General features: G+C 48.2%; 9 protein-coding genes across 9 annotated transcripts; 7 read left to right on the top strand and 2 right to left on the bottom strand.

Annotated features, from left to right (window-relative positions):
• Positions 1–354: 354 nt before the first annotated feature.
• NOP15 (rRNA-binding ribosome biosynthesis protein) lies at positions 355–1,307 on the top strand. The gene has a single exon (XM_019129156.1). The coding sequence runs from the start codon at positions 399–401 to the stop codon at positions 1,137–1,139; it is 741 nt and encodes a 246-aa protein (XP_018984310.1). The 5' UTR covers positions 355–398; the 3' UTR covers positions 1,140–1,307.
• A 305-nt stretch (positions 1,308–1,612) lies between these two features.
• Positions 1,613–2,276, top strand: CYB5 (Cyb5p; the record flags this gene model as incomplete). Its single annotated transcript, XM_019131019.1, has 2 exons — positions 1,613–1,789; positions 1,834–2,276. 2 exons carry the CDS (start codon positions 1,613–1,615, stop codon positions 2,017–2,019), a joined length of 363 nt encoding a protein of 120 aa, XP_018984311.1. The 3' UTR covers positions 2,020–2,276.
• Positions 2,277–2,593: 317 nt separating this feature from the next.
• Positions 2,594–4,429, top strand: BABINDRAFT_8606 (uncharacterized protein; the record flags this gene model as incomplete). The annotated part of the gene is made up of 1 exon (XM_019132831.1): positions 2,594–4,429. The coding sequence occupies one exon, from the start codon at positions 2,594–2,596 to the stop codon at positions 4,427–4,429; it is 1,836 nt and encodes a 611-aa protein (XP_018984312.1).
• A 707-nt stretch (positions 4,430–5,136) lies between these two features.
• BABINDRAFT_171826 (uncharacterized protein) lies at positions 5,137–6,701 on the top strand (the record flags this gene model as incomplete). The annotated part of the gene is made up of 3 exons (XM_019130841.1): positions 5,137–5,157; positions 5,388–6,411; positions 6,454–6,701. The coding sequence occupies 3 exons, from the start codon at positions 5,137–5,139 to the stop codon at positions 6,699–6,701; spliced, it is 1,293 nt and encodes a 430-aa protein (XP_018984313.1).
• Positions 6,702–6,935: 234 nt separating this feature from the next.
• BABINDRAFT_8608 (uncharacterized protein) lies at positions 6,936–9,449 on the bottom strand (the record flags this gene model as incomplete). The annotated part of the gene is made up of 1 exon (XM_019132832.1): positions 6,936–9,449. The coding sequence occupies one exon, from the start codon at positions 9,447–9,449 to the stop codon at positions 6,936–6,938; it is 2,514 nt and encodes an 837-aa protein (XP_018984314.1).
• Positions 9,450–10,950: 1,501 nt separating this feature from the next.
• On the top strand, positions 10,951–11,577 carry BABINDRAFT_63552 (uncharacterized protein; the record flags this gene model as incomplete). Its single annotated transcript, XM_019132411.1, has 1 exon — positions 10,951–11,577. The coding sequence occupies exon 1, from the start codon at positions 10,975–10,977 to the stop codon at positions 11,575–11,577; it is 603 nt and encodes a 200-aa protein (XP_018984315.1). The 5' UTR covers positions 10,951–10,974.
• A 198-nt stretch (positions 11,578–11,775) lies between these two features.
• BABINDRAFT_162067 (uncharacterized protein) lies at positions 11,776–13,063 on the bottom strand. Its single transcript, XM_019129157.1, has one exon. It carries the CDS (start codon positions 12,805–12,807, stop codon positions 11,893–11,895), a length of 915 nt encoding a protein of 304 aa, XP_018984316.1. The 5' UTR covers positions 12,808–13,063; the 3' UTR covers positions 11,776–11,892.
• Positions 13,064–13,277: 214 nt separating this feature from the next.
• MET18 (Met18p) lies at positions 13,278–16,945 on the top strand. Its single transcript, XM_019129158.1, has one exon. It carries the CDS (start codon positions 13,666–13,668, stop codon positions 16,723–16,725), a length of 3,060 nt encoding a protein of 1,019 aa, XP_018984317.1. The 5' UTR covers positions 13,278–13,665; the 3' UTR covers positions 16,726–16,945.
• Positions 16,946–17,735: 790 nt separating this feature from the next.
• Positions 17,736–21,704, top strand: CSC25 (Ras family guanine nucleotide exchange factor; the record flags this gene model as incomplete). The annotated part of the gene is made up of 2 exons (XM_019131836.1): positions 17,736–18,238; positions 18,359–21,704. The coding sequence occupies 2 exons, from the start codon at positions 17,736–17,738 to the stop codon at positions 21,702–21,704; spliced, it is 3,849 nt and encodes a 1,282-aa protein (XP_018984318.1).
• Between the last annotated feature and the right edge of the window lie 3,412 nt (positions 21,705–25,116).

The following is a 25,116-nucleotide window of genomic DNA, read 5'->3' on the forward strand; positions in this document are numbered from 1 at the left end:
TATAGAGCTGATATATTTACATGTTTGTAGTCTGTATTAATTTTTGTTATGCACCGAGAATTGTATACTAATCATACTGGGCCCGTCTTATACCTCTATATGGAAAACACAAAAATAACGATATGCCCACCACCAGAAAATTCACCCAATGACCCTACTCTAAATAAAAGAAAGGCTACGGGTCTCAGCACATACATTTAAGCATCTTATATAATCTCCACTTACCAGTGAATCCCAACGTTCTGTACACATCTGCGATGAGGATGCACGTGATCTTCTCACAGGAGAATTTTTTTTTTTTTTTTCAAATCTTTTTTCTTTTGGATGTACAAAATTGTACTGGCAGCAAAAAGCCTCTAGCCATTTACGTACACTTACCAGATTACACATATCACACGATGGCTCCAACTAAGAAGACAAGTATGCCAGCTGCTACCAAGAAGTCAGTCACCAAGACCAAGAAGGTTGTCAAAACTGTCCCAGAACAGGTTGAAGCTGAAGACTTACTGTTGCCAGAATCCAGCGACGAAGACATAGACGGTTTCGCCTCTACCGACGACGAGCAGGAAGAGCAGGAATCTACCCCAGAACCGAAGGAAGTTGCCCCAAAGAAGGCTGTCTCTGCTCACACTGTCAAAAAGTCTGTCGTCAAGGACTCCAAAGATGCTGGCGAGAAGAAGCCAAGAAACAGAAGAGGTGTTGTTTATGTCGGTCGCCTTCCTCATGGTTTCCACGAGGAGGAACTCAAGAAGTATTTTGCACAGTTCGGCGATATTACCAGATTGAGGTTGTCCCGTAACAAGAAGACTGGTGAGTCCAAGCACTACGCGTTTGTGGAGTTTTCCGAGCTCGAAGTTGCCAAGATCGCCGCTGAGACCATGAACAATTACTTGCTTTTCGGCCACTTGTTGAAGGTTGCTGTCTTGGAGAAGGAAAAGGTCCATGATGAATTGTTCAATGGTGCTAATACCAAGTTCAAGGTCATCCCTTGGAGCAAGATTGCCAAAAACAAGAACGATTCTCCAAAGCCAATTGAAAAGTGGAATAAGATCGTCAAGAGCGAAGCTGCCAAAAAGACCAACAAACAGAAGAAATTGGCCACCAGTGGGATCAACTTTGACTTGGCCTTGTTGGAGTAAACGATAAAGAGCTTTTTAGACCTGAGAGTCCTGCTCTCTGTTCTAACTGTACATTAATAAGACAATTTTCATTAAAAGTAGGGATAGCCAGAATCGTAAGTATTAGCCGGATATGAAGAAAATGGATTGGAATTTCAATAGATAGCTTGGTAGAATGCAAATAAAGCAGGTGCTACAGTCAATATATTATTTATAGACAATCATAAATATAATAAGAATGAAGATTTCATCTCTGACAGTTGACTAGATCCATATAATATTTCTGGCGCCAAGCGACCGGTGGTTTTTTTCTCAGATAAGGCCAACATTATCGTATCTGTCCCCCAAATCGGGAAAAGGCTTCCAGTTATGACCAACGTTTCTGCAGCCATTGGACGAAAAAGAAACGACGTGAAAATAAAAATACGACTCGTATCGCGAATTTAAAAACACCACACCACTTTTTTATCTCAGAGCTTCTCAGCCAACACACCATGTCTGAATTAAAGTCATACACTTTCGAAGAAGTCGCCCAGCACAACACCAGAGACGATTTGTGGATTATCTACGAAGGTAAGGTCTACGACGCCTCTGGCTACCTCGACGAACATCCAGGTGGTGAAGAAGTTATCATCGACTGTGCTGGCACTGACGCTACTGGTCCATTTGACGTATGTATTTCGTAGCGATACGGTGACCACTACTAACAAAATAGGATATTGGACACTCCGAAGACGCTAGAGAAGTCTTGGACGGTTTGTTGGTCGGCAACCTTGAAGGCGGCGCTCCCGTCAAACAGGCTTCTACTTCCTCTCAGATCTCCGGCGAGCAATCCCCATTGCCAATGATTATCGCCGGTCTTGTGGTTATCGGTGCCATTACTTACTACTACGCTATCTAAGCACCCCTATATACACTAATGCACCTTGCTTCTAAATGGCCTAGATCTTTTTTCTCTTTCCCCGGAAAGTTTATTTATTGTTCCCTCTAACTTCAATCATATCTGTAGTGAAAACTGAATGGCTTTATTGATCCCGAAATCAAACGATGTACGCCGTGAATAATGTACCAGACTGACGAAAGTCTAAATAGTGAGCGCTAGTTGTAACGGTAATACAACATAAATCATTCCGATAGATATAATTTGACCAGCCTTTGAGCGGACCGTTTTGTTGGATCTGGGTTTCAACGCTTGACGTTCGACTAAGAGCCACGTATCGAGTGTCGGAAAACCCCTTCAGATTTCCCAATGTCATTTGTTTGAAAGACTCCAGAGCGTCAGATAAAAAGCAAAACATGCCTCTGATTATAAAATACCAAACCCGATGGTTACGGTATATTAAATTTAATACTATTCCAAATCTTTAGACGACGTTCATATCTTCAGACGCGACCGGCTCTCCGTCCTGTACAGATTCCCTTATAAAACATTCTCGGCGGTTAATGCATAACAAAATGCCACCTCTTCCTTAACAATGCCCGACAAACCAACCTTGTGCGACATTCTCCAGGATGATGCTGAAATTTCCGAGGCGGACGAAACACACGACGTGAACGAAAGCGAAAGCGAACGGGAAGTAGATGAAAACTTTTGTGTGGAGTGCACTGACATGCCGTCGGAGGTGGTGTGTGTGCCGTGCGACGAAAACTACTGCAAGGTCTGCTGGGAAGTTATCCACAGATCCGGCAAGCGGAGAGCTCACAAGACGAAGAAGCTTAAACTGGTGCAAACCGTCGTGGAAACAGAGGAACAGGACCAGGTAGAGTCTCTGTCTGAATCCTCCTCAGACGAGGAGGAAATGCCTCCGACCAAAGACGAGCTTCTCCAGCAACATTTGGGGAAGTTGCGAGAACACGCCAAGTACATTCCGATGCGCTTGACAAGCGAGGAGCGGAAGTTGTTACGCCTTCTTGAGGCCGCGTTGAACGTGTCTGAATACACCGATAGAATCGACATCTTGTCTTACAAGACCAAGGCCAAGCGCATTATCAGCGAGATCAAGGAAGTGTGCTCCATCTTGGCGGGCTTGGTCGTGGCGTCGGACTTCAAGGCGGGACAGACCTTGATCGAAGACAAGGACTTCGCAGACAACGCGGAGTGGTACCAGACCATCTTTGAGATCGGCCGGCGCTACAAGATTATGAACCCCGAGAAGATGCGCGACAGTTTCGGCAAGTTGTGCTTCATCGTCATGGACTCACGTGCACCTGAGGTGGCTGAGCACCTCGAATTCCACCTCCATAAGCCGATAAAGACGGTCCACGGTTTCTTGACCTCCAAAACTGACGGGGAAAAGGCTCTCCAGATGTTCGACGACCCACTCATCTTGGATGCAGTATCCGAAGTGAACCCTGTCGGTTTATCCCGCCACCAGATCCAGCGGTTGATCAAGCAGAAGGAATCCGCGATTGAGCGCATCTCCACCAAATACTGCTCCTCTAAGCGAACCAGAACGGGCTTTACGTCGTTCCTCATCAGAACTACGGAGGAAACTATTGACGATGGCTTTACAAAAGAGGAAATCCGCCAGGTCTTGTACTCTATTGGTGACGTCAACGCTTACGTGCGTTCCAACCGAGCGCCGATTGCGCGGATGTTGGTACGGTTGGAGGAAAACTTTTCTTCTGTCACCGATCCCGCATTCTCTTTGAGCATTCGGAACGGGGTTGACGGGGCCAGATTGTCCCACAACCACGAGAAACAGTTCCACTTCTGCGCGCAGTCTCTTTCCTTGTGGTCGATTCTCATGCGTGACTTTATCCAGTTGTGGTCCTTGGCGGACAATGACTTGCTCAGCGAGAACCGCTACCGCTTGGCCGATACTGGTCAAGGCTTGCAGCGCATCAAGCCGGCGCCGAAGGTGTCCCGAGCGATGCATAAGGTGTTGAACGAGGTGCAAAGAAAAACTGTGGTGCCGTTTGTTGGATCTTCTGCCGTCCACATTGGCGACACCGCCGTGCCGTCTGCGTTGACGTACTTGGACAAGTATTTGCAGGTTCCGCGGATCTTGAATCCTATCGATACGTGTTTGAACTTCTTAGACGTAATCTACCCTAAGGACAAGTTTGTTGCGGCATCCATTGATTCTCAATACCAGTCGTTGGACAACTTGAAGAAGGTGATCATGACTGACTTTTTCCGCCATGCGTTTGATGGCTCAGGTGCTCAGGACTACTTCAATGCCGGGTCGTGTATCGACGGACGTTTGACGTCGTGTTGGAACTGGGCTAATGAGATTAGCAAGAAAAACTATTATAAGTTCTTCCTTCTCAGTGGGTTTATTGGGTTTAATGGGACGGACGGGTGGTAGAGCGAGAAGGGCCAATTATCCGGAAGGGTTAGAACCAGGTGTGCGGGAAAGTGAGCCTATTGACGAATTAAACGTTCTTCCTCAGAGGATTGCCGAATTCAAAAGTCGGTATAAAATAGCATTAGATTTAGTCGTGATTTTAATCTTGTGCACTGTAGCATTTCCTTCCGGTGCTTGAAGACCACTGAGAGTTAATAATGATATGGGATCTTCACAATAACGGTTAGAGAACATTAGGGGGGGTCTTGTAATTAACGCCAAGACCATTCACTCGGGGGTTATTAGAACACATTTAGTATAGAGGCGGAAACTAAACAGAGATCAATAGCCCGTTCTGACACATTCCTGGTTACATTGATAACCGCAGTACCGCCTAGATGTAATATTTTTAACCATTGAGCAGGCTTGACGAGCTTATGAATGGGCTAGGAAGGGCCTTAATTATCTAAATCTAAAAGTACCCCCCGGCTACTTGTCAGAATTGATTAGGTAAGTATTGCTTTAGGAGACACCCCGGAACGTTCGAAGCTTGCTGGCAACCCATTGTCGCTCTCACTTTTGATATATTTATCGATCCAGTTCCCTCCCCGCTATGAAAAAGAGTCAGAGGGCCAAATATGTGGATTTGGGTCTTCGAGATACAACTGCAAAGAACTAATAAACAACCTAATATGCGTAGCGAGAATAACAGCCGAATAAATCAAAGTATGTCCGTTCCGGCGATAAGGGTGGATAAAATAATATGCGCAATTTTCCTGAACAATCATGCAGACCCGTGACTAGCCGTAAACGGCTATTGCAGGAATGCCGTACGTGGATGCATATCTATATGAGTCACATAGATACCCCGTAAAAGGCACCAGAACAAACGGCTGGATCCAGCATATATACATCTACTGGATCTCTTTCTTGTGTTATCATTTCCATTAAATTAACAACTATGACAGACAACACAGAGAAAATTCCCTCCTTCGGCCATGCGTTCAGAGAAAAGTACTTCCCGACGAAGGCCAGCGTATTGGTCAATCATGGCTCGTACGGGTTATCCCCGGCCCCTATCGTCCAGGAATACTTGGCTAACATCCAGAAAGAGTGCGACTTCCCAGACAAGTACATGCGTTTCGTCTTGGGCCCGGATGTGGCCGCTGCTACGAAGGAGGTGGCGGAGTTAGTGGACTGCGATGCCACAGACTTGGTGTTTCTGCCCAACGCAACCGCCGGGGTGAACACAATTTTGCGCTCCTTCCCCTTTGTCAGAGGGGATAAGGTTGTGATGCCATCGACAGTTTACGGCTCTTGCGGCAATACCGTCAAGTTTTTGGCCAAGAGAATTGGGATCATTCCTATCACTATTGACCTCCAGTACCCGTTGAACGACCAGGCTATTTTGGACATCTTTGAGGCCGCGTTCAAGCAAGGTGGCGTTAGATTGTGCTTGTTCGACGCTGTAATTTCCATGCCTGGGGTCAGATTTCCGTTCGAGAAGATGGTTGAGGTGTGTCGCTTCTACGACGTCTTATCTTTGGTGGACGGGGCGCACTCTGTAGGGTTGATTCCCTACTCCCTCCGCCAGATCAAACCCGACTTTTTTGTCTCCAACTTGCACAAGTGGTTGTTCGTTCCAAGGGGATGTGCCTTGTTGTATGTTGACCGCAAGCATCACCGCAAGGTCCATACCTTCCCGATATCCCACAGCTATTTGGATGATGATGTGGAGTTGCTGCCGGAACTCGAGGCGACCCGCTTGGTGGACAGATTTGTCTTTACTGGAACCAACTGTTACGCCAGCATTGCCACTGTTCCCTTTGCCATCAAGTTCAGACGAGATGTCTGTGGTGGAGAGGAGGCCATCTTCCAGTATTGCCACGAGTTGGCCAAGCAGGCAGGTATTATGGTTGCTGAGAGGTGGGGAACCTCGTACTTGGACAACGACGACCATTCCTTGATCACAGCCATGGTGAATGTGGAAGTTCCGTTGCGTGGTGAGCCTAACAGCGAGCTGTTCCACAAACTCATGCTCCAAGGGCAGTTCTTTTTGGAGTTCAAGGAGTTCGTGGAACTGGAAGCTGTTGAGAAGTACGGCACCTACGTCCAATCGTGCGCTCACAACGGAAAGGTGTACGTGCGCTTCAGCTGTCAGATTTACAACGAATTGTCCGACTACGAGACCGCCGCTGATGTCTTTATGGAGTGTTTGAGAAAGTATCTCAAGTCAGAGCATTATCAGAAACATGCGGAGCTTGAGAAGGTTGGAGAATTGTCCATATCCTAAGTCATGGGAAGTTGTGAAAGCTAAACCCTGGCAATGGTTAAAGCTAGATTCTTATGGGCCCTTATGGCTATATTTACAGATAACACTGTGTTGGGTATGGGTGTCGGTGTCCAACTAGTACGCGAGTATTGATTGCGCTCGATTGGCCATACGAAACTTTGTACCGGTGATAAATTCGAAAATAATTGTACTCAATGGCTAAACACCTATCGCCAACTAATCCATCTTTTAAGATTAACTAAAATTATAACTTTTCATCAAATCGCCGAAATCCAAATCAGTAAAGTTTGGATCGCTCAGGGCCTCGCCTGACGGGCTGTCCGGCCAGACGTTGTTGATATTGTTGCTCGTGGTGGCCAAGCCACTTGGCATCTGACTACCCAGCTGGCCTGGCCCTTCATCCTTGTATGGTAACATGTAAGGCGGCAAGAAACGGCCGAAAAGCTGCATCTCCAAGTTGTCCATGATCCCGGGAATGTAATCGTCACACTTGGCCTCCTCTGGATAGTAGGTTTTGTCGGAAGTAAGGGCTGGGGCTGGTGGCTGGACCGGAATCTGGTAGTTGCAAGAACCCACCAACTTTGGCTGGACAGAGATCTGGCTGAGAAGCTCAGGCTGAGAAGCCTGGTGGTTGGAAGACTCCAGAACAACGTGGGACGTTGGCACCTGGTAAGATGACTCTGGAATCTGCGACAGCTCTGCGACTGGAATTTGGTGGAAACTCTCTTGGCTTGTACTTTTTCTCGTCGCACCGTTCGACTCATAACCTTCCTGTGTCTTGAGCTTTTCCTTTGACTCAGAGGAAGCTTCCCCAGCTGTAGATCTCTTCACTTTTGGCTCAGAGATGTGGCTAAAGCTATTTTTCTCTGCGGTTCTCCTATTCAACTGCTCAAATAACTGATTTAAAATGTCGTACGTGCGACGAGCCGCATTGCTCGAATCTTTCAAGGTCAACAACACATTCTTCCCCACCTCGGTAATCTTCATAATCTCGGCCCACTGCGGCTGCAAGATGCTGTATACCAACGGGTTCTCACGGTACCTGTCGGGAGAACACGCATGGACGTAGAAGACTAAACACGCGACGGAAAAGAAGATGGAGTAGTTGGAAAACCAGTACGCTCCGCTGAGCAACTCCTCAGCAACCATCAACTCTGCAAGCTCCACGATCTTGATTGCCACATTAACACACTTACGTGCGTTCACGATCAAGTGCTGCTCGGTGACACTGTTGAAGCTGGAGTTGTACGAGTATTCTGGTGCCACGTAGTGGATGAATGGCCGGTAGAGCATGCTCTGGACGTGCAAATACGCAAGATTGAGATAGCGGTTCGCCTTTAGGTACCTAAACGACGGTGTACCTCCCGGCTGCAACTCACTTGGCAAGCTTTTTATCCACTCAGCAAGCTCATTCTCTAAAATGGTCACATTTTCCTGGTTACTCACGGGGTTGGGCATGTTCGAACTGGGTCTCACGGGATAAAACTTCTTGATGAGACGATCTAGAATGAGAAACAAGCGGGTGTGGCAATTGGCAACTCCAGATGAGCTGAGCTTATCGGCTGGCATCTGCGGAAGATACTCGCGCTCCGTGATATTTTCGTCGTCCAACTCGATGGGCAACTCCTGGTCGAAGTCATCCTCACAGATGGAGCGGGGAAGACCAAGCATTGCGTTGATGTAAATATCGAGCTTGTAGACGGTGTAGAAGATGCGCTTACGAACTTCGAGCTCCACGAGGTTCATGTTGGGGTGGTAGAGCTTGCGGTGGAGGCCCTCTCGGAGCGCCAGCCGAAGCGCGATCCCGATGTACGAGTAACAAGTCGAGAGGCGTGCGGAGCACTGGAGGAAGATGATGAGCATGAGCGTTGTTTGCATGGAGAAGATGTCGCGCGCGTCGGTGATGTTGACAAGTTTGCGCGCTGCGAGGAAGTAGCGGTAGCCTTCATCAGACTCGACTGAATCACCCGTAGAATTGACTTGGGGTGGAAACCCAGAGTGAGAGCCGCTCTTATTTTTTTGGTAATCATTCAGTGATGACTTTTTAAACAACGACCCGCACGCCAACACCGCGTATACCAATGGCAAAAACTTGTGCTGCTCGTCCGTGTAGTCCGCGGGCTCCATCTCATACAACAAGTCGAGGTTCTTAATAAACGAAGGCCGGTGGTAGAAACGAAACAATACACACGCAGTCTCCCAAGTGTTACTAATGAGCTGGAGCGCTACGGGCTTTGGCGGAAGCACAATCCGGATTTCCTCCGAATCTTTAAAGTCTGGCGATACGGAGTCTTCCGGAGCGCCAGATGAAACTTCGAAATGTCCCTCGTTCGTGCTTTGGATCGGGACTTCCGCTTCTTTGTTATATTGCGAGACAACTCGGTTCACATCTATATGTTCACCCTGGACTGTCTTTGCGAGTAACGCCAAGTCTAGCTTGTCTTCGGAAATGTCCACGCCCGGGAGCAAGCGCTGAACGAGGGCCTCGAGCAATTCGGTGCGCGAGCTGGGGCGGTCACGCTTCCGCTTCCGGCTTGTGCGGATGGGTGTACTGTAGATGCATTCGTAGGAATAGACAGAGCAATGGATGCATGGTTGCTGGCCGTCGCACTTGACCTTTCGTTTACGGCACTCGTCACACGCGCGTGTTACGCGCCGCTTTTTACCCGCATCCGCGCCCACGTTAAGTGGGTTTTCGTCTGGCATGATGATTTCACCGTAGATTTCGGGGCTCTCGGGATTGGACATGTTAGAGGTTAATGGTTATGGAACGTTGCGATGGACGACGCAGCAATGGATGGCAATGGTGCTAGACGCTCAATTTGATAGAAGACAATCAGGCCGGAAACAAATATGTGTGACAGGATAGGTAAAGCGAAGTAGCTCCACCGAAAGAAGGATACAAGTGTATTGATTTTTGTTTTGATGAAGGACGAATAGCATACGGTGTGAAAATTGTGTCGTGCAGACATTGCAGGAGAGCCGTAAACACAGGAGGCACTCGCGAAACTGAGGGGTCGCGGCCGTTGAGTAGGGGCATGTTTTCAGTAAAAACAAGAAAATATCAGAGAATTCAAATCTAGCATAGGGATATAACGCTATGGAGTAAATTGACGGCAGGCTAGGGGTACTGTTTGGAAAATAGATAGACTACTCTTGTTGAGTAAAGGTTGGAACCAGCCACGATGGTTACTCTTTAGCTTGGGAATAATATTCCCAGGGTATGCAGTAAACCTCAGTACTAGTGGATATACCAGACACTTATTCTAAGATTGAACGTTGGATAGCACTCTCAACCAAGGACACCAATAGATAGTTTCTGATTACGGATCCAAATTATAACAAGTTTCTTTATAGTAATCTCCTGATTGACTAATTTCAAAGCTGGCAACAAGCTCGGACCTGTGGATAAATTATGTCACCATAAAGGACTCTTTTAATGGAAGGATGTTGGGTATCGAGGCCACCCTCTAATGGCACATACCCTGGATATTTGAGGTTCTTGGAAATACCGTACACTTTCGAGCTGCCAGATTCCTTGACAGGACCAAGAGAAGAGACAGCTTCTCGAACAAGGCCGCGACCGAAGAAGTCATTTGTTTGGATTAGCTCGATAAAGATTTAGTACTCTGAGGTATAAAATAAATTAGATGGATTGGTAAACTGCTGGAAATTACCCCTTTGTATGTGATACTCTGGGTAAGCGATATAGCTGGGCCGGAATCTTCAGACTTGTCTGTAATTCAGATCTTTTGAATCTCAAGTTAAATCAAGTCATCTAGTTTATGACAATACCAAGCTATGATTGAGATACTAACGCGCTTCACTTTTGTTTAATATAATTTCTAGGCCAGGTACGGATTATACTGGCAACCCTTAATATCCTCAAGTATTTATCTCAATTTCTATACATCACCACACCTCTCGGTTCAATAGTCTTATAGCATTGAACTAGCGGTTCAGATGAAACCCAGTTTACACTGTTTAAACCACCATCTCTCAGTGTCTGGCGGAACCAACGGTTTATAGGTTTTCCAAAATGACCTCTTAAAAACTATTAAATTATGTATAAGTTTTTCTTAAATGAACTCTAGTCACAATGACCTCCAGCCCCATTTGTACATTTACATCGCGGCTCTCCGCTCATCGTGCGGCGGGAAGGGTAACACCCATAAAAGTGAAAAAATATATGCGCTACAGAATCTGCATGAAAAATTTAAAGGTGTTATCATTAGATGGATATCTAAAGAAGAAAGGATATATAGCACGCAAAATGGTCGACAAGAAGCAAACAAAGTCCTACAAGAGAGCGCAAAGTACCGCTGGGACCAGGTCCATTGAGTCCGAGGTCACTTCCGACAGCCAGGCCAGAAACTTGTTGGCCAACCAGCCAAAGTTGACCCCAAAGTCCAAAACTCCGCAAAAGTCGCTCAAGACGGTCAGAAAGGAGCAGAAGGTTATTCGTTTGTATGGGAAGAAGAAGGCTCCGCGTGAATACACCGAAAAGGAGTTGGATATCCCTAAGTTGAACATGGCCGTTAACCCAGGGGTGATTGTCAAGAAGTCTGGGAAGAAGGGTAAGGTCTTTATCGCCGACAATGATCCGCTCGTCTACACTCGTCTCATCAGACAGATCAACGACTCTAGAGACTCCATCAACGAGTCCAAATTGGAAAAGTCCAGAAGATTAGAAGAAATCAGAGAGTTGAGGAAGCAGGAGATGGAGAGAAAGGAGCAGGAAAAGGTGGACAAGATCGAAAACAAAAAGGCCGAAATCAAGAACAAGGCCAACCTCGCCAGGGCCAACAGAAGAAAGGACAATAAGGGTAGCGCGGAAGCCGCCAAGCCAAAGAAGAGAGGGGTTTCTTTCGCCTAGGAGCAGCATCATGAGGTATTTTCCTCTCTGTACATTATTTTATCACTCTCGAACGACTTGATTGTAAGAAATCTGTAGTGAGGTGAAGTGTGAATGACCAAACTGGCATTAATCAATTGCGCATGAAAATTTATGCCCAAATCACCCACATATAAAGCTGCGACAGAATAAGCCCCAGGCACTCGGAAATACAAACAAGTACCTAATATTAATATATTAACGACCCAGTTAATTACACCATAAACCAACAATAACAAAAAAAAAGACCTGCAAAGGCGTTCGAAAAGCAAAAAAAGAGAAACAAGGGCAAAACTACTACTCGGACTGCAACTGAAACCTACGTGTCTCAATGTCTAGCCGCAAGATAATCAAGCTGCGCAAGATTCCAATCATGGTAGCAAAGCTGGCAAGGCCCACGGGCACCACTGCAAATACGGTAATATTATAGTAGTCAAAATAGCGCTTTTTGGACGATTTAAACAAGTTGCTCGTCACAAAGCTCTCGCATACGTACGCAATAGTCATTATGCACGATATAAGGATCCAACTGTGCAACAGATAGTGCGTAGCATTGTCCGGCGATGCCAGCACTGTGAGAATTAACTGCTCGAGCGAAATTACCAACGCGGAGAAGCTCAACATACGGACAATCGCCGCGGATATGGAATATGTCACGATCCAGCGCACCATGAGCCCGTCCAAAATACAGTACGAGAGATAGCCGGCAACGATACACCATATTCCCGTGAGAAAGTGCTCCACCGAAGTGGAAGACGAGAGCTGGTCGATGAGCGATTGGTTCGGGGGGGAGTAGAAGAACGCGCGATTCCAGGCCCGGAGTAGGCCCACTACGGGCGGAAGGAAGGAGATATCGCGACACATAGAGAGTGCAAAGTGCTGGCGTGGGTTGAGCGATGTGAGACCCAAACGGCGAAAGCTCTTGCGTTCCTCTTTGTGGGATGGGTCGTGTGAGGCGTTAGTAGGGCCGTCGTCTTGCATCAACGTGGAAAGGGAGGTGATGGATGTGGACCGCGAGTTGAGGTGCAACGGGCCTGAAATCGAACGGTGGTGGAGCTGGCTTGATTCGTAGGAGGGGACGGTCCCAGGGAGGCTGGTGCTGGAAGTTGACGCCGTCCATTCGTCTTCGTCTGCCAACGGCGGGTGGTTGGCGTAGTCCATGTCCACCGCTGTCAAGTTGTGGCCACTCAATCTGCGTCGTATTCTTTCCATGGGTGTAAAGGGGGTTTATAAGCTAATAATGTGCCAAAGCGGGTATCTAGCAACGAGAGTGGCATACCCAGATGTATCATATCGCCGCACCTGCGTTTTTCGCGTCGTTTCCGACTGCATTCTCGAGAAATTCCTACGGGAAGAGCAGCGCCCGGGATAGACCACAAATTTCCAGATGCCAGAATCCGTAGCCGTTTACTGGTTTAGATATTCAGCAGTATTGATTTCTTATCAATGCTGTCATAGGCAAACAATCTGTTAATAGTAACCTCAGCTTTAAAAGATTCGTGTTAATTTCATGTCACCGGGCATTGGCCATCCCCCTACATAAAAATATGAATTAACACATATTGTCACGTGACAAAACGTTATTTCATCTCGGTCCCTACACTAAAAGTTAGACATCGCTATGAACAGAAACCATCATTGGAGTTCGGGTTCGTTTATAAATCCTCAAATTTAATACGTAACTCGATAACAGATACTCATAGCCAAAATAATTGCAAGACGAAAGACCCAATAAGTTAGTTCTAACCGTTACTTTGGATAGTTTCTCCATAATTGTGTTGACAATTCGTTAAGGTAACAGAAAGTACGCGAAAATTCCATGCCACACCACCGCTCCTCTTCATTAGTTAGTAAGCTACTATAATCCTATACATCCAGCACACGATAGATGCTAAGAAAACTTTAATCCTCCATTTCGTAAAATTCTATATCTCAAAAAATATTCCCACGGTCCAGCGTCCCAAAAAGTCCTTCCCCCTTTTCTTCCCGCGTATTCTCGCTATCTTTTTCTTTTGCATAAAACTTTCACCGCAAAACTGATCTCTACTTTTTTTGATCAGCCGTTCATCAATGTCCGCCACCACAGAGACCCTCATCAACCAGTACCTCGTATTTACCGATACCAATGAACAAGAGGCAACCTTGGTCGTCGCCAGACTTGCTGACCAGGTAGCCCTGAAGCAGCTCACGCTCCTACAGTTCATTCAGACGGCGGGCGACTACTTGACCCGTGACGATGACGCAATCCGTTCACGCGCAATTCTCTGCTTGTCACAGATGCTCCAGACGTTAGCCGCGCGTGATGCGACAATCTTTTCCAAACAAGACGTTTCGGTATTGGTCGACTTTTACTTGTCCAAGTTTGACGACTTGGTATCCCACAAAGCGACGCTTCTGGGGCTCAGCTGCTTGGTTGATTTCACGCGGTTTGCCTCTACCAACGTGGCCAAGATCTTGCAGACGCTTGAGAAGGAGTATGCCCCGAAAAAGAACTTGGCGCCTGTCAGATACCTTGCCTTTGACATATTAGCCCGCTTATTGGCCAAATTCGGAAGCTTCATCGCCAGAAACCTTTCCGCAGAGTTTGCGACGACGTTTTTACACGTGGCTTCCGGTGAAAAGGACCCCCGCAACTTAATCGCTTCCTTTACCCTTCAGGAGGTCATTGGTGCCAAGCTAGGTATTACGGACGAAGAAACCAACAATGAGCTCTTTGACGTGGCATTCTGCTACTTCCCCATCTCTTTCACCCCGCCAAAGGGGGATCCCTACAAGATCACGTCCGAACAGCTAAAGACAGCTTTGCGCGGCGCCCTCAGCAGCAACACAGCCTATGCCAAGGACGCCTTCCCGAACTTGATTGAGAAGCTCACCACCACCAACGCAAAGGTCAAGCTTGATATCTTGGACACGTTGTTGCAGTGTATTCAGGCATATACCCCCGAGGCAGTCCAGCTGTTCTGGTTGAGTCTTTGGAATGCCTTGAAGTTTGAACTCTTGCACAACGAGCTCAGCATGTTCTCAGCTGAGGGCGTGGCCACCGACGACGACGAAACCAGGGTTTATGTCAGAATGTTTGAGATTTTCAGGGCCATGGCTGTAAAGTTGCGACAGTGTCTGGAGTCCGGGTTACAGCCGTACCTTACGACCCTCATCGAGGAGTTGTTGCCGAACATCGAACCAGAACACAAGCTCTTCAAAGCCTCGATGCTCATCTTGACAAACGTTGCGGAAGCATCTCCTGAGGCGTTCAACTACATCGTGGAGAAGGTGTTTGTTCGGCTTTTCGAGGACGTGAACGACCTCAACGTGCCAAAGCAGCGCAACTTGATTGCTAACATGGGCTTCTTCTTGAATGCGTATGCGAATTTAGTTAATGCGCTCAACGCCGGGGAATTTGAGTCTGATTTTGCTTCCAATGCCCTTTTATCGCACAAAGACAACATCCTTGCCTTACTTTCCAAGACCCTCATGTCCTCTTCCTCCAGAGAAGCCACCTTGCGCATAGCAACCATTCACCAGTTGGTTAAGTTGACAAGCCTCCCGCGCTTCCTTATCCTCGAGGAAACTTCCTTCATTCTCCAGTTCTTCAACGAAGTCATTATTGCTGATGACGCCGCCCAGACCTGCTCCGCCATTATCGATGGATACGTGGCCATTAGCCGCGACCAACACAAGGTGCAGTTGCTTTTAGACACCTCTTTCCCGGTCCTAATGAGCTTATTGCCGGATTCTGATGAAACTATGAGTCCAGCCAAATCTGCGGCCGAAATATTGGCCATTTTGGTGAAAATGTCCACCAACAGGCAGGTCTTGGAGATGTTGTGCGTCCGGTTGTTGAACAAATTGGAGCAGGCCATCGATAGCTCTTCCTCTTATGCATACCTCACACTTATTGTGGATTCCATCGCGGAAGCTGTGTTCACCAGCGAATTGGAATCCCCATTCTTGACCGACGAATGGCTCAAGAACTTGGTTCCACAGGTGAACGCCCTGGTGATCAGGTTGTCCCAGTCCGGCCGCCTTCCATCCGACGAATGTTATGTCAATCTTCTCGAATCCGTGGGGAAGTTGCTCAACCTCATTTACAAGTATGTGTCGGTGGAAAAGCACCAGCAGTTGCTCGACGAATTGTTGCAGTTCGGCTTTCAAACCCCTTCCGCTGATATTGCATTGTTCAAGTGGTCCCTCGCTGCCATTGATAAAACCGCTCTAATGCCAAACAGCACTGCCTTCGCTGAGCAGCTCATTGTATTGGCACACGCCTCGGATGAATTAACCCGGGTCAACTACTTGCAGACCCTCGCCATAGTAGTTAATAAGTTCACCGACAGCGGGTTTTTGACGCCCTTGTTTGCTATGCTAACCTCCGGGGTAGCTGCCACGGAGACTAGAGAGGGGATCCAGAGTTTGGAGATCATTGCGTGGATCACAAAGGGATTGGTATTGAAGAACGATAAGGCCGCGGACCCGTTCCTTTGCTACATCCTTACATTGCTCGAAACTCCTTACGGTGTGGTGGGCTCCCGATGCTTGGAAATTGTCATTTGCGACTTGGAACTCTTTGCCAAGCCAAAAAAGTTGATTTCCCGTGTCGTGCCCGTCAACACGAGATTGTTATACAAGCAAAAGTTCTTCGAGAGCGTAGTGCCTCAGCTCGTGGAGAAGTTTGGCTCTGCCCAAGAGATTGCCACTAAGAAGTGTTATTTAATTGCGATTTCGCTTCTCTTGAAGTATGTCTCGCGTGAAATTATCTTGCCCCACTTGACCACCTTCCTCCCATTACTCTTACAATCTATTTCTTTGATCCCCGACAATGAGATTAGATGCGCTTCGTTAACCACAATTTCGTTGACTACGAACGAATTGCCGGAACTTGTGACCCAGCACTTGCAGACATTGGTACCGGCATTGTTAGACTTGTCCGAGGCGAAGAATGGCAATAGCGAGAAGGTGAGGCTTGAGGCGTTGCGCTGCTTGTTGCTCTTGCCAAATGCGGTTGCGTTGACTAAGATTGTTCCCTTCCGAAACTCTGTCTTGAGACGCTTAGAGGTGGCGGTGGACGACAAGAAGAGAGCGGTGAGAAAAGCTGCGTGTGATGCCAGACAGGCGTTCTACGAGATTTCCTAGAGGTGCATCGGATCACTGTGTATATATAAATTAGGATAACAGGTGATAAATTTATCCTGGACCATCGATAGAGGGTATTGATGAAAGCGCTTGCTTTAAATGATGGACTGTATGATAGCAGCGTTACCCGAAGGAGTATTTACCGGATTTATAATTCACATTCACCACTCTCTCAGTACACCAAAATATTGCACAAACAATATCCAGAGTTGTTTTCTTCCCCAAACTAAAAGTCGAATGCATTTTAAGATGTGGTACTATTACGTGCGAAACTCAAAGGTGGGTTTATCTACCAACCCCTGGAAGTTGTCATAAATGCTCTATCTTTCAACCCTGTAAACTGTAGATTGACTACCAAAATGGTCTCTCGACTTACGCATGGTTTAGAACCTACAAGAACAGGTAGGCACAAACTGAGATGGCTATCTAAAACGAGGAGGAGCTAAATTTGCGAATGAGAGTTACAATTCAGCATAAAAAAAAAAGTACGGAAATCCCTGTCAAGTCGCACGGTGGAAACGACCGCATTAGCAGACATCATTAATTTTGTCTCAGGTATGGCATATGAAGATGTTCATCCTCATACCTAACAATTAGACTTATTCCTATCATCTACTAGGTTCAGATTTTCTTGAATATTATCATTAGCCCGCCAAGATCTCAACACAGACCGTTGGCATAAAAAAATACAACAAATTCATATCTCGTATTGATAAGATATCCCAAAGACGCCAAAATGGCCCATAAATTCAACCTTTTCGATCCTCAGAACCAATTCCGGTTAATCCCACAGTAATACCATCTACTCGGCCAAATATGAGAAAATAGGTCGTCGCTCCGGCAACTCTGTGCATGTGGTCGTGCGCGGTCCACTTAGGGATGAGACGCGAGACGGAAGAAAAACCCCTAAACTAAAAATACCCCAGCATCCAACATCCATCACTCTTCAACATCCTCTATTCTCCCCCAATCCATCCGCTATCATCATGTCTGAAGCCTTGGCACCAGAGATGGCCGTCTATAGTGATATTCGGCCACTCGACACGGTGGTGGGCCTCAAAACATACCATGCCACACAGCCAAACAAGTTGGACATCCAGGTTGGCGATACCATCTATGTGTTGGCCAAGTCAGAAACCGGATGGTGGGATGGTGTGACGTCCAAGAAGGGTGTCATCCGTCGTGGCTGGTTTCCAGGCAGCTACACCCGGTCGACCAAACCCGAAACCAAGCCTGAAAGCAAACCTGAAAACAAGCCCGAGTTCAATCCCGAGTTCAATCCCGAGTTCAATCCTGAGTTCAATCCTGAGTTCAATCCTGAGTTCAATACCGAATACAATCCTTACAAACCCGAGTACAAAGATGAATCCGACCAGAGTAACGAATCCAAGAGTGAATCCAAGAATGAATCCAAGAGTGAATCCAAGAGTGAACCCGCCGACCGAAATCCCACAAGTATCGCAGACATACTCGAGAATCCGCTCGCTACACGCTTGCAGAGACAAATGGGCGAGTATTCATCTGAGGCAAGCCTCCGTTCGCCGCGCCGTACAAGCTTCGACAGTATGCGCTCCAAGATCTCAGACACGTCCGCATACACTACTGCGAGCCCCAACGCCGAGAAACTTCGCAGCGTGACGGTGGTATCGGCTAAAGATGCAGAGTCGATGCTCGCAGTATCCGCCGGCGCGGGCTCGCACGTTGCGCGCGTGTGGATCCCGAAGTGCACGGCGGAAGGCGAGATGATCTACTACAACGAGTTTCTCAACGTTTTCACAAAAGAGCTCCCGCTAGTGGAGTTTCCCGAGTTCTGCAACAACGTGGAGGTGGACTTCCCGAGCAACGAGACGTTCGAGCGCCTCAAATACACTGCGCCGGCGCTTGCACACAAGAGCTCAGTCGCTAGCACCGTGAGCCATGCGAGCATCGCGACGAGTCTTGGGAGCGACGAGCTTCGCAAGCCACGGCTGTCATACGGCAGTACCATGTCTGATGCGCTGCGCATGCGTGCGCGTGCACTCCAACAGGACCCCGGCGTGTTCTACGCAGACCCGACCGACATCACGACATGGGACTCGCTCAAGCGTGCGTTCCAGGAGCTCCTCAAGCACTCCATCGACGCGCTTCGCCGCGAATCTAAAGAACTCTTCACCACACACACGGGCCATCTCTCAGTGCTTGTGACAATGATGCAGCTCGCGTGCCGCTTCTTATTCCGCGATATCGAGGACGCAGAGCTCGACGGGACAGTGTTCCGCAAGCTCCGGCGCATCGCGGGCGCGCTTGCGCAGTTGTCGATCAACGGTAACTTATACTTGTTCATGGATATGGGTCCACTCGCACAGAGCGATGAGCTCTTTGTGCTGGCGATGGCCGCATTAAACAAGACAGGCACGAAACACCTGCTCACGACCGTGCGCGGCAACAGCTACGCGAGCCGCGCGAGTGTGAGCACCACGCGTGCGAGCATCGTTGCAGGCGACGGGCTCGCGAGCCTGCCGGAGCCGTTTGAGGCCGCGGACCTGTACCTCGCGCAGGCTGGCAAGGAGGCGAGCGTGATCAGCAAAAACGTTGCGGCCATGGTACGCATCGTTTCGCAGCTCGAAGGCACGCGTTCATGTGGGCACGTGCTACCGCAGGTGTACCCGCGCTTCCTCGCAGATGCGTTCGACGGCGCAAACTGGAGCAACCCGTTTTTCATCAATGCGAACCCGGCGTTCTCCAAGAGCCGCGCAAAACTCCGCCGCAAGCAGCGCAACAAATACCTTCTCGACCGTGACGTCGCGGAACGGCTTCAACGTAGTGCTTCGCGCTTGAACGAGCTCTTAACGGAGATCTGGACGGTGCTCGGAACCGCGCGCAATGCACGCTCGAGTACGCGCAACTCGCAGATTCTCATTCTAACCTACAAATCCCTCGCGTATTCGACCAAGATCATGCAGATCCTCGACTCATTCGACTTTTCTGTATTCGAGATGATGCCGCGCGACGTGCTGGTGAGTGAGAATGCCACCCCACGAGTATTTTCGTTCGCGTACCCGGTGCTCCTTGAATTCTTCGAGGCCAAGCAAGAGCTCCACGACGCGATCGCCGAAAGCATTATGGACGCGCAGGCGCTCACCCTCGATGACCCGGACGTATTCCGCGGCATGTTACAGAACCTCGACAGCACAGGCACAGGCGCGCCTACTGAGCGCCTTGCGTACAAGATTAAGACCGCAGTGCTCACTAAGCCAAATCCGATGACGAGTCTGAACGCCTCGAACACACACGTGCCATCCGTGGGTGTGCACACACTTGTTACCGATACTGACGCAGAGCTCCGCCGTTCCGTCGAGAAAGTTTTTAACCGTACGAACTTGGTGTTGTACATCGTGCAGCAGTTGATCGAGGAGCGTGAAACGATCCTCAACTGTGCGACACGCATGATGAACACAGACCTCGGCGTGGAGCTCATGAATGTGCGCGCAGACGGCGAGACCGACTCGGATACCGACTCCGAAGGCGAGGTGAATGTGCGGCGTCTCTCGCGCGACGTGCCATGGTTCTTGGATGACGAAGAATATGATGTGCTCTTTGATTCCAAAGGGCACGTGAAGGGCGGTACCGCGCACGCACTCGTGTGCCATCTTGCACACCACGACTTTGTGGACACACCCTTCACGGTCGCTTTCTTGCTCACGTTCCGGAGCATTATGAGCTTGGACGAGCTCGTGAGGATGCTTATAGAGCGGTTTAATGTGTCGCCGCCGGAGGGCTTGAGCTACGAGGAGTATAACATGTGGGTCTCGCGCAAGGCGGCTCCGATTCGCACGCGTGTAATTGCGGTAATGGTGACACTCTTGACACGCTTCTGGTGCGCGCGCTATTACGATGTGGCAGTGATGGCGCGCTGGCTGGCGTTCGCACACGATGCTGTTGCGCGTGACGCGTCCGCGCGTGACCTCATCCGCTTGCTCGAGGAGCTCGCGGCCGGTCGTGCCGTGTACCGCCGCACACCCGCTGTCGCGGCGGCCACCAAACCGCCTGCGCCGATCCGCCCTAGGAGGAAACTCCACAAACTCTCCGATATTGACTACATCGAGTTCGCGCGCCAACTCACTATCAAGGAGTCCCGCCTTTACAATGCTATTGACCAGTTCGAGTTCCTTTCCAAGTGCTGGGGGAAAAAGTACGGCTTCGCAGTCGATGCTGCGAACTACGTCAACATCACCAATTTCATCGACAACTCCAACTGCCTCACATCGTTCGTCACTTATCTGGTACTCCAAAAAAAGGATCTCCGCAAACGTGTTCAGATCATCCGTTTCTTTGTCCAGGTCGCTGACAAGTGCTGCCAGTTCAACAACTTTTCGTCGATGACAGCCATTATCTCCGGGCTCTATCTGTCGCCAATCCACCGCTTAAAGAAGACGTGGGCCGCGGTGCCGCCGGCCATCACCGCGAACCTCGAGCGCTTGAACAAGATGATGAACCTGTCGCGGAATTTCAATGAGTACCGCGACATGCTCAAGTTTGTCAGTGACCAGCCGTGCGTGCCGTTTTTCGGGGTGTATCTCTCAGACATTACGTTTACATCGCAGGGGAACCCGGATTTTCTCGCCTCGTCGGGCATGGCCACTTCGAAAGCGGTGAACTTCAACAAGCGTAGCAAGATCTATGATATTGTGGCATCTGCAGAACGCTTCAAGACTGTGGCGTACAACTTGGTGCCGCTCGAGGATGTTCAGACGTTTATCACTGGTTTGTTTGGGGGGTTGCCAAGCATCGATTCGCAATACCAATTATCATTGGTATTGGAGCCTAGAGAAAGCGTAACGGAAGCGTTAGCGAAGAAGGGGAAGGTTGGGAAAGGCATAGCCGCTACTGTGGCCACGATCGCAAACTCGAGTGGGACACAGCTGCCTGCCACACGGAATACACACCCTGCCGCAAGGCGTACACTTCCACAGACAATGCACCCATATCTTCCGTTCTAGCGAGCGCGATGAAGTTTGATTGAAAGTCAAGGCAAGCTGTATATAGGCTGATCTTGACGGAAGGACAACTCTGGGATTTGGCCAACCAAAGGTTACGCGTTTTGTATTCAGACACTTCCTCATATATGAGATCTTGTAGCAAACGGGGTGGGTAGAAACCTGGTATTTGAATAATCTTAGCCTGGGAGAAATTTAGTCGGCGGTTGGATTACGCATAGATGCGCAGAGGGTAAATGCCGTTGAATCAGCCTTGCTAGGAGACACACGGGTGGATCGGCATTGTGTGTATCCAATGCTGTGAAGATGAAGCCCCTTGAACTATGAAATGTCTGTTGACTGAGTAGATAGTCCTATCGTTGTAGGAGCTTGGACATACCATGTGGATGTTAGCTGGGAATCATTTGACTAGAATAAGGCACTTGGTGTACTTTTAGGAAGAATGATAACGAAGAGAGACTGGATTGGACTAGGGAGGGTACTTGAAACAAGATTCCATGTATCTGATCAGCGAAACGCGTCGAAACTCAAGAAACCACATATGAAACGTTGTGGCAAACGGGATGTCATTGTAAATGAGGCTGGAGAGGAGCATATAATTATTGGGTTTATGGTGAGCTGGTAAGGTTAAAGGAAGCAAGAAAAATAAAAGAATCATAAGAATGGAATCGGAGGGTTTTCAACTTTGAGCCTATTCAACGGAAGCCTTGTAAGAAAAAATGTATAGGGAGATGCCGATGAAACTTATTGCGTGATACGAGACGTAACTTAATCATACGCTACTCAATTTTTCAGGAGTATTTACACTGACCCTTGTGTGTTGGCTCTATCGGTGTAATTATATGTTAAATTGTAGTCCTTTTAGAACTGCTTGAAGTTATTAGAATGAGAAATCAGTCATATGCGTTTCCAAGGTTACAAAGATCTGAATGAATAGTTATGTAACCTCCGGTCTGTTTTACAGATTCAGATGGACCTTATTACAACTCCAAGTTTCTTGCGACATGGCCAATGGCCATAGTTCAACATTTGACAAATATTTTTGTCTTCATCATAGCGTATGACATTTCCTAGGGTGAATGAACCTTAGCTAGTCTGAAAATATGATACTCTTTTTGAGTACGATATACAGAGCAGAGGGGTCGGTATCCATATATGCCGAAGGCCGAGACGGTATCATCTCGGTTAGATGATGGTATGTCACATGATCGGAGGATATCAGCCAACAACGTCCGCAAGGTCAAATAGTACCTTTAATACATTGTACCTGTTTTGCAGTACTTGTATTGAAACCATTCCAGGACGCATAAGATCTAAAATGCTTGGGTCCTACTAATTGTGCAAGGGGGCGGGGGAACAAGGCCAGGAATGTAGGTATCGGATATAGCTATGTTCGTTTCTTTAGAAGAATAAACCTACAGTGTACTTGGCCAGCGTAGCGTATTGTCCCTCGATATGCACAACGTGGCGCTTGTCTTAAATCTGTTTCAGGCGCGCACAACGGAGAAACATCGAAGGGTAATTGTACGATGTTCGTACACCGATTCAACACTCGGTATTACGGGTAACGCTCACCTTTTACAACACTGGCCCGATTCCCTAGATAGTTTCTCTTGTCATTGTGTTATATATCGATTTACGGAATCTTTAAGCTATTATTTCAAAGCACCAGATAGCTATAACACGGCGCTGAACCCCCTACATTTCCACCGTGGTGGGTAAAGACTGGCCACAAGCCGATTGGGAAAAGTGCTTAGAGAGAAAGTCGATATATATGCGAGAGATGAATCAACTACAGCCCCCAAGAGGTGTGAGCCAGCCGATCACAGAGGAAAATGCATGGATTCAAGTACCTCGTCTTGCTCGTAGTGAATGTACATGTACTGCTGTGTAAGCCACGAATATCTGCATATGCACTATTGTTCCCATACCAGGGCACTGAAGAAGATGCATCAAATTTACTCTAGAATCCAAATCTCAGGACTCGGTATATGTACATGGTAAGGAAATAGAGCCCCTCAAAGCTATATTAGGAGTATATAGTGGGAAACCGTCACGCATATCTAACGCTCCACCAACGGCATCCCCGGCTACGATCACGTGCCAACCGAGGAAGATCCGTGGGTTCACACACCAGCCTCTATGGTAAATGTATTACTGCCACGCTCTTGTTGGCCAGACGGCAAAACTCACATCTGAATTTCTGATTCACCAGCTGCGAGTGCAGGAAGTCACTGCTCTAGAAGGGCCACGAAAACAACGCAATGCCGGACTGTAGCGGGCTTCGTAATTTACGAGCCCCAATTAAGCATACTCGACCTAGCGACTGTCGATGTGCATCAACAAGCCTGTACCTACATATGAATTACCCAGAAAGGTGGTCCGTGGAATGTACGCCCGTACAGACCAACAGACAATTGACTGATAGATAACGTTCATTCGGACTTCGGCATTACATGCACTATTAAGCGGTAATATACGATGGGTCATGGCCCAACGTGAGAATAATTGCGGGTATCCCGGTATCAAACTTTGAATAGGCTCCGTTGGTGTAACATTTCATCGAAGGTTACATTAGCAGGAGTGCCTGTAGGATAACTTAATTTGGCCATTTGGGCGAAAACCTAAGAGAGGCCTACCCAATGTGACTCGGATTTTATTCCGACATAATCTAAAGCTTATCATCAGTGCGGCCCTTGGATTATAGAAGTTTACTTAATGTGAGGAACCCTGACGTCAACCCGCTCTGCTGCCCACAGGCACCTCTGCCATGGGGCCACCCATGCGACCTTTTTCAAGCCCATTGGCAATACGGCGATTTCAGACGAGCAGACATCTGAGCTCATGAAGTTTCCACGGCAGTAGAGGCTACACTCCATACTTCTGGAACATGGAGGCTTAGCCTATCGCACTCTCTCTCCCCCTCACACTTGAACTAACATGTTCCACCTTAACAGTAAATCTAGTACTCGGTCCGTTCTGGAGGTAGAGCCTTCGAAGTTAACCCTGCACAGAACCTACATCTGGCTGCGTGAGCATGCGCCTCCCAGGCCGGGTACCCAGTGAAGATGCGTCTATCGTCGAAGCTTAGCTCGATCTCTATTGCGTCTGACGCACTTTGCTCGTGTACCAGACGCAATCCGGGAATCAAGGCACCTATTTATAGACCGTGTGAACTATTTGTAATTAAATTAGTACACACCAGAACTATCCATATGCAAGAGGTGTAAATTACGGTACTGCAGTCTGTGAGTGAGACACCCTCGGTACAGCCTAGTCGGTGATCGCCTAGGTGTAGTTGCGGTGCGCGTGCGCCTAGATCTCCCAAAGGTCCGTAGGGTGCATGGCAATTTCAGCGCGGATTTTACGCACCTCGCCCGCGCACGACGGCTTCTTCCCCAGGCCCACCAGCAGT

Source organism: Babjeviella inositovora (genome assembly GCF_001661335.1).
Source record: "Babjeviella inositovora NRRL Y-12698 unplaced genomic scaffold BABINscaffold_8, whole genome shotgun sequence".
Classification (NCBI taxonomy): Eukaryota; Fungi; Ascomycota; class Pichiomycetes; order Serinales; genus Babjeviella; species Babjeviella inositovora.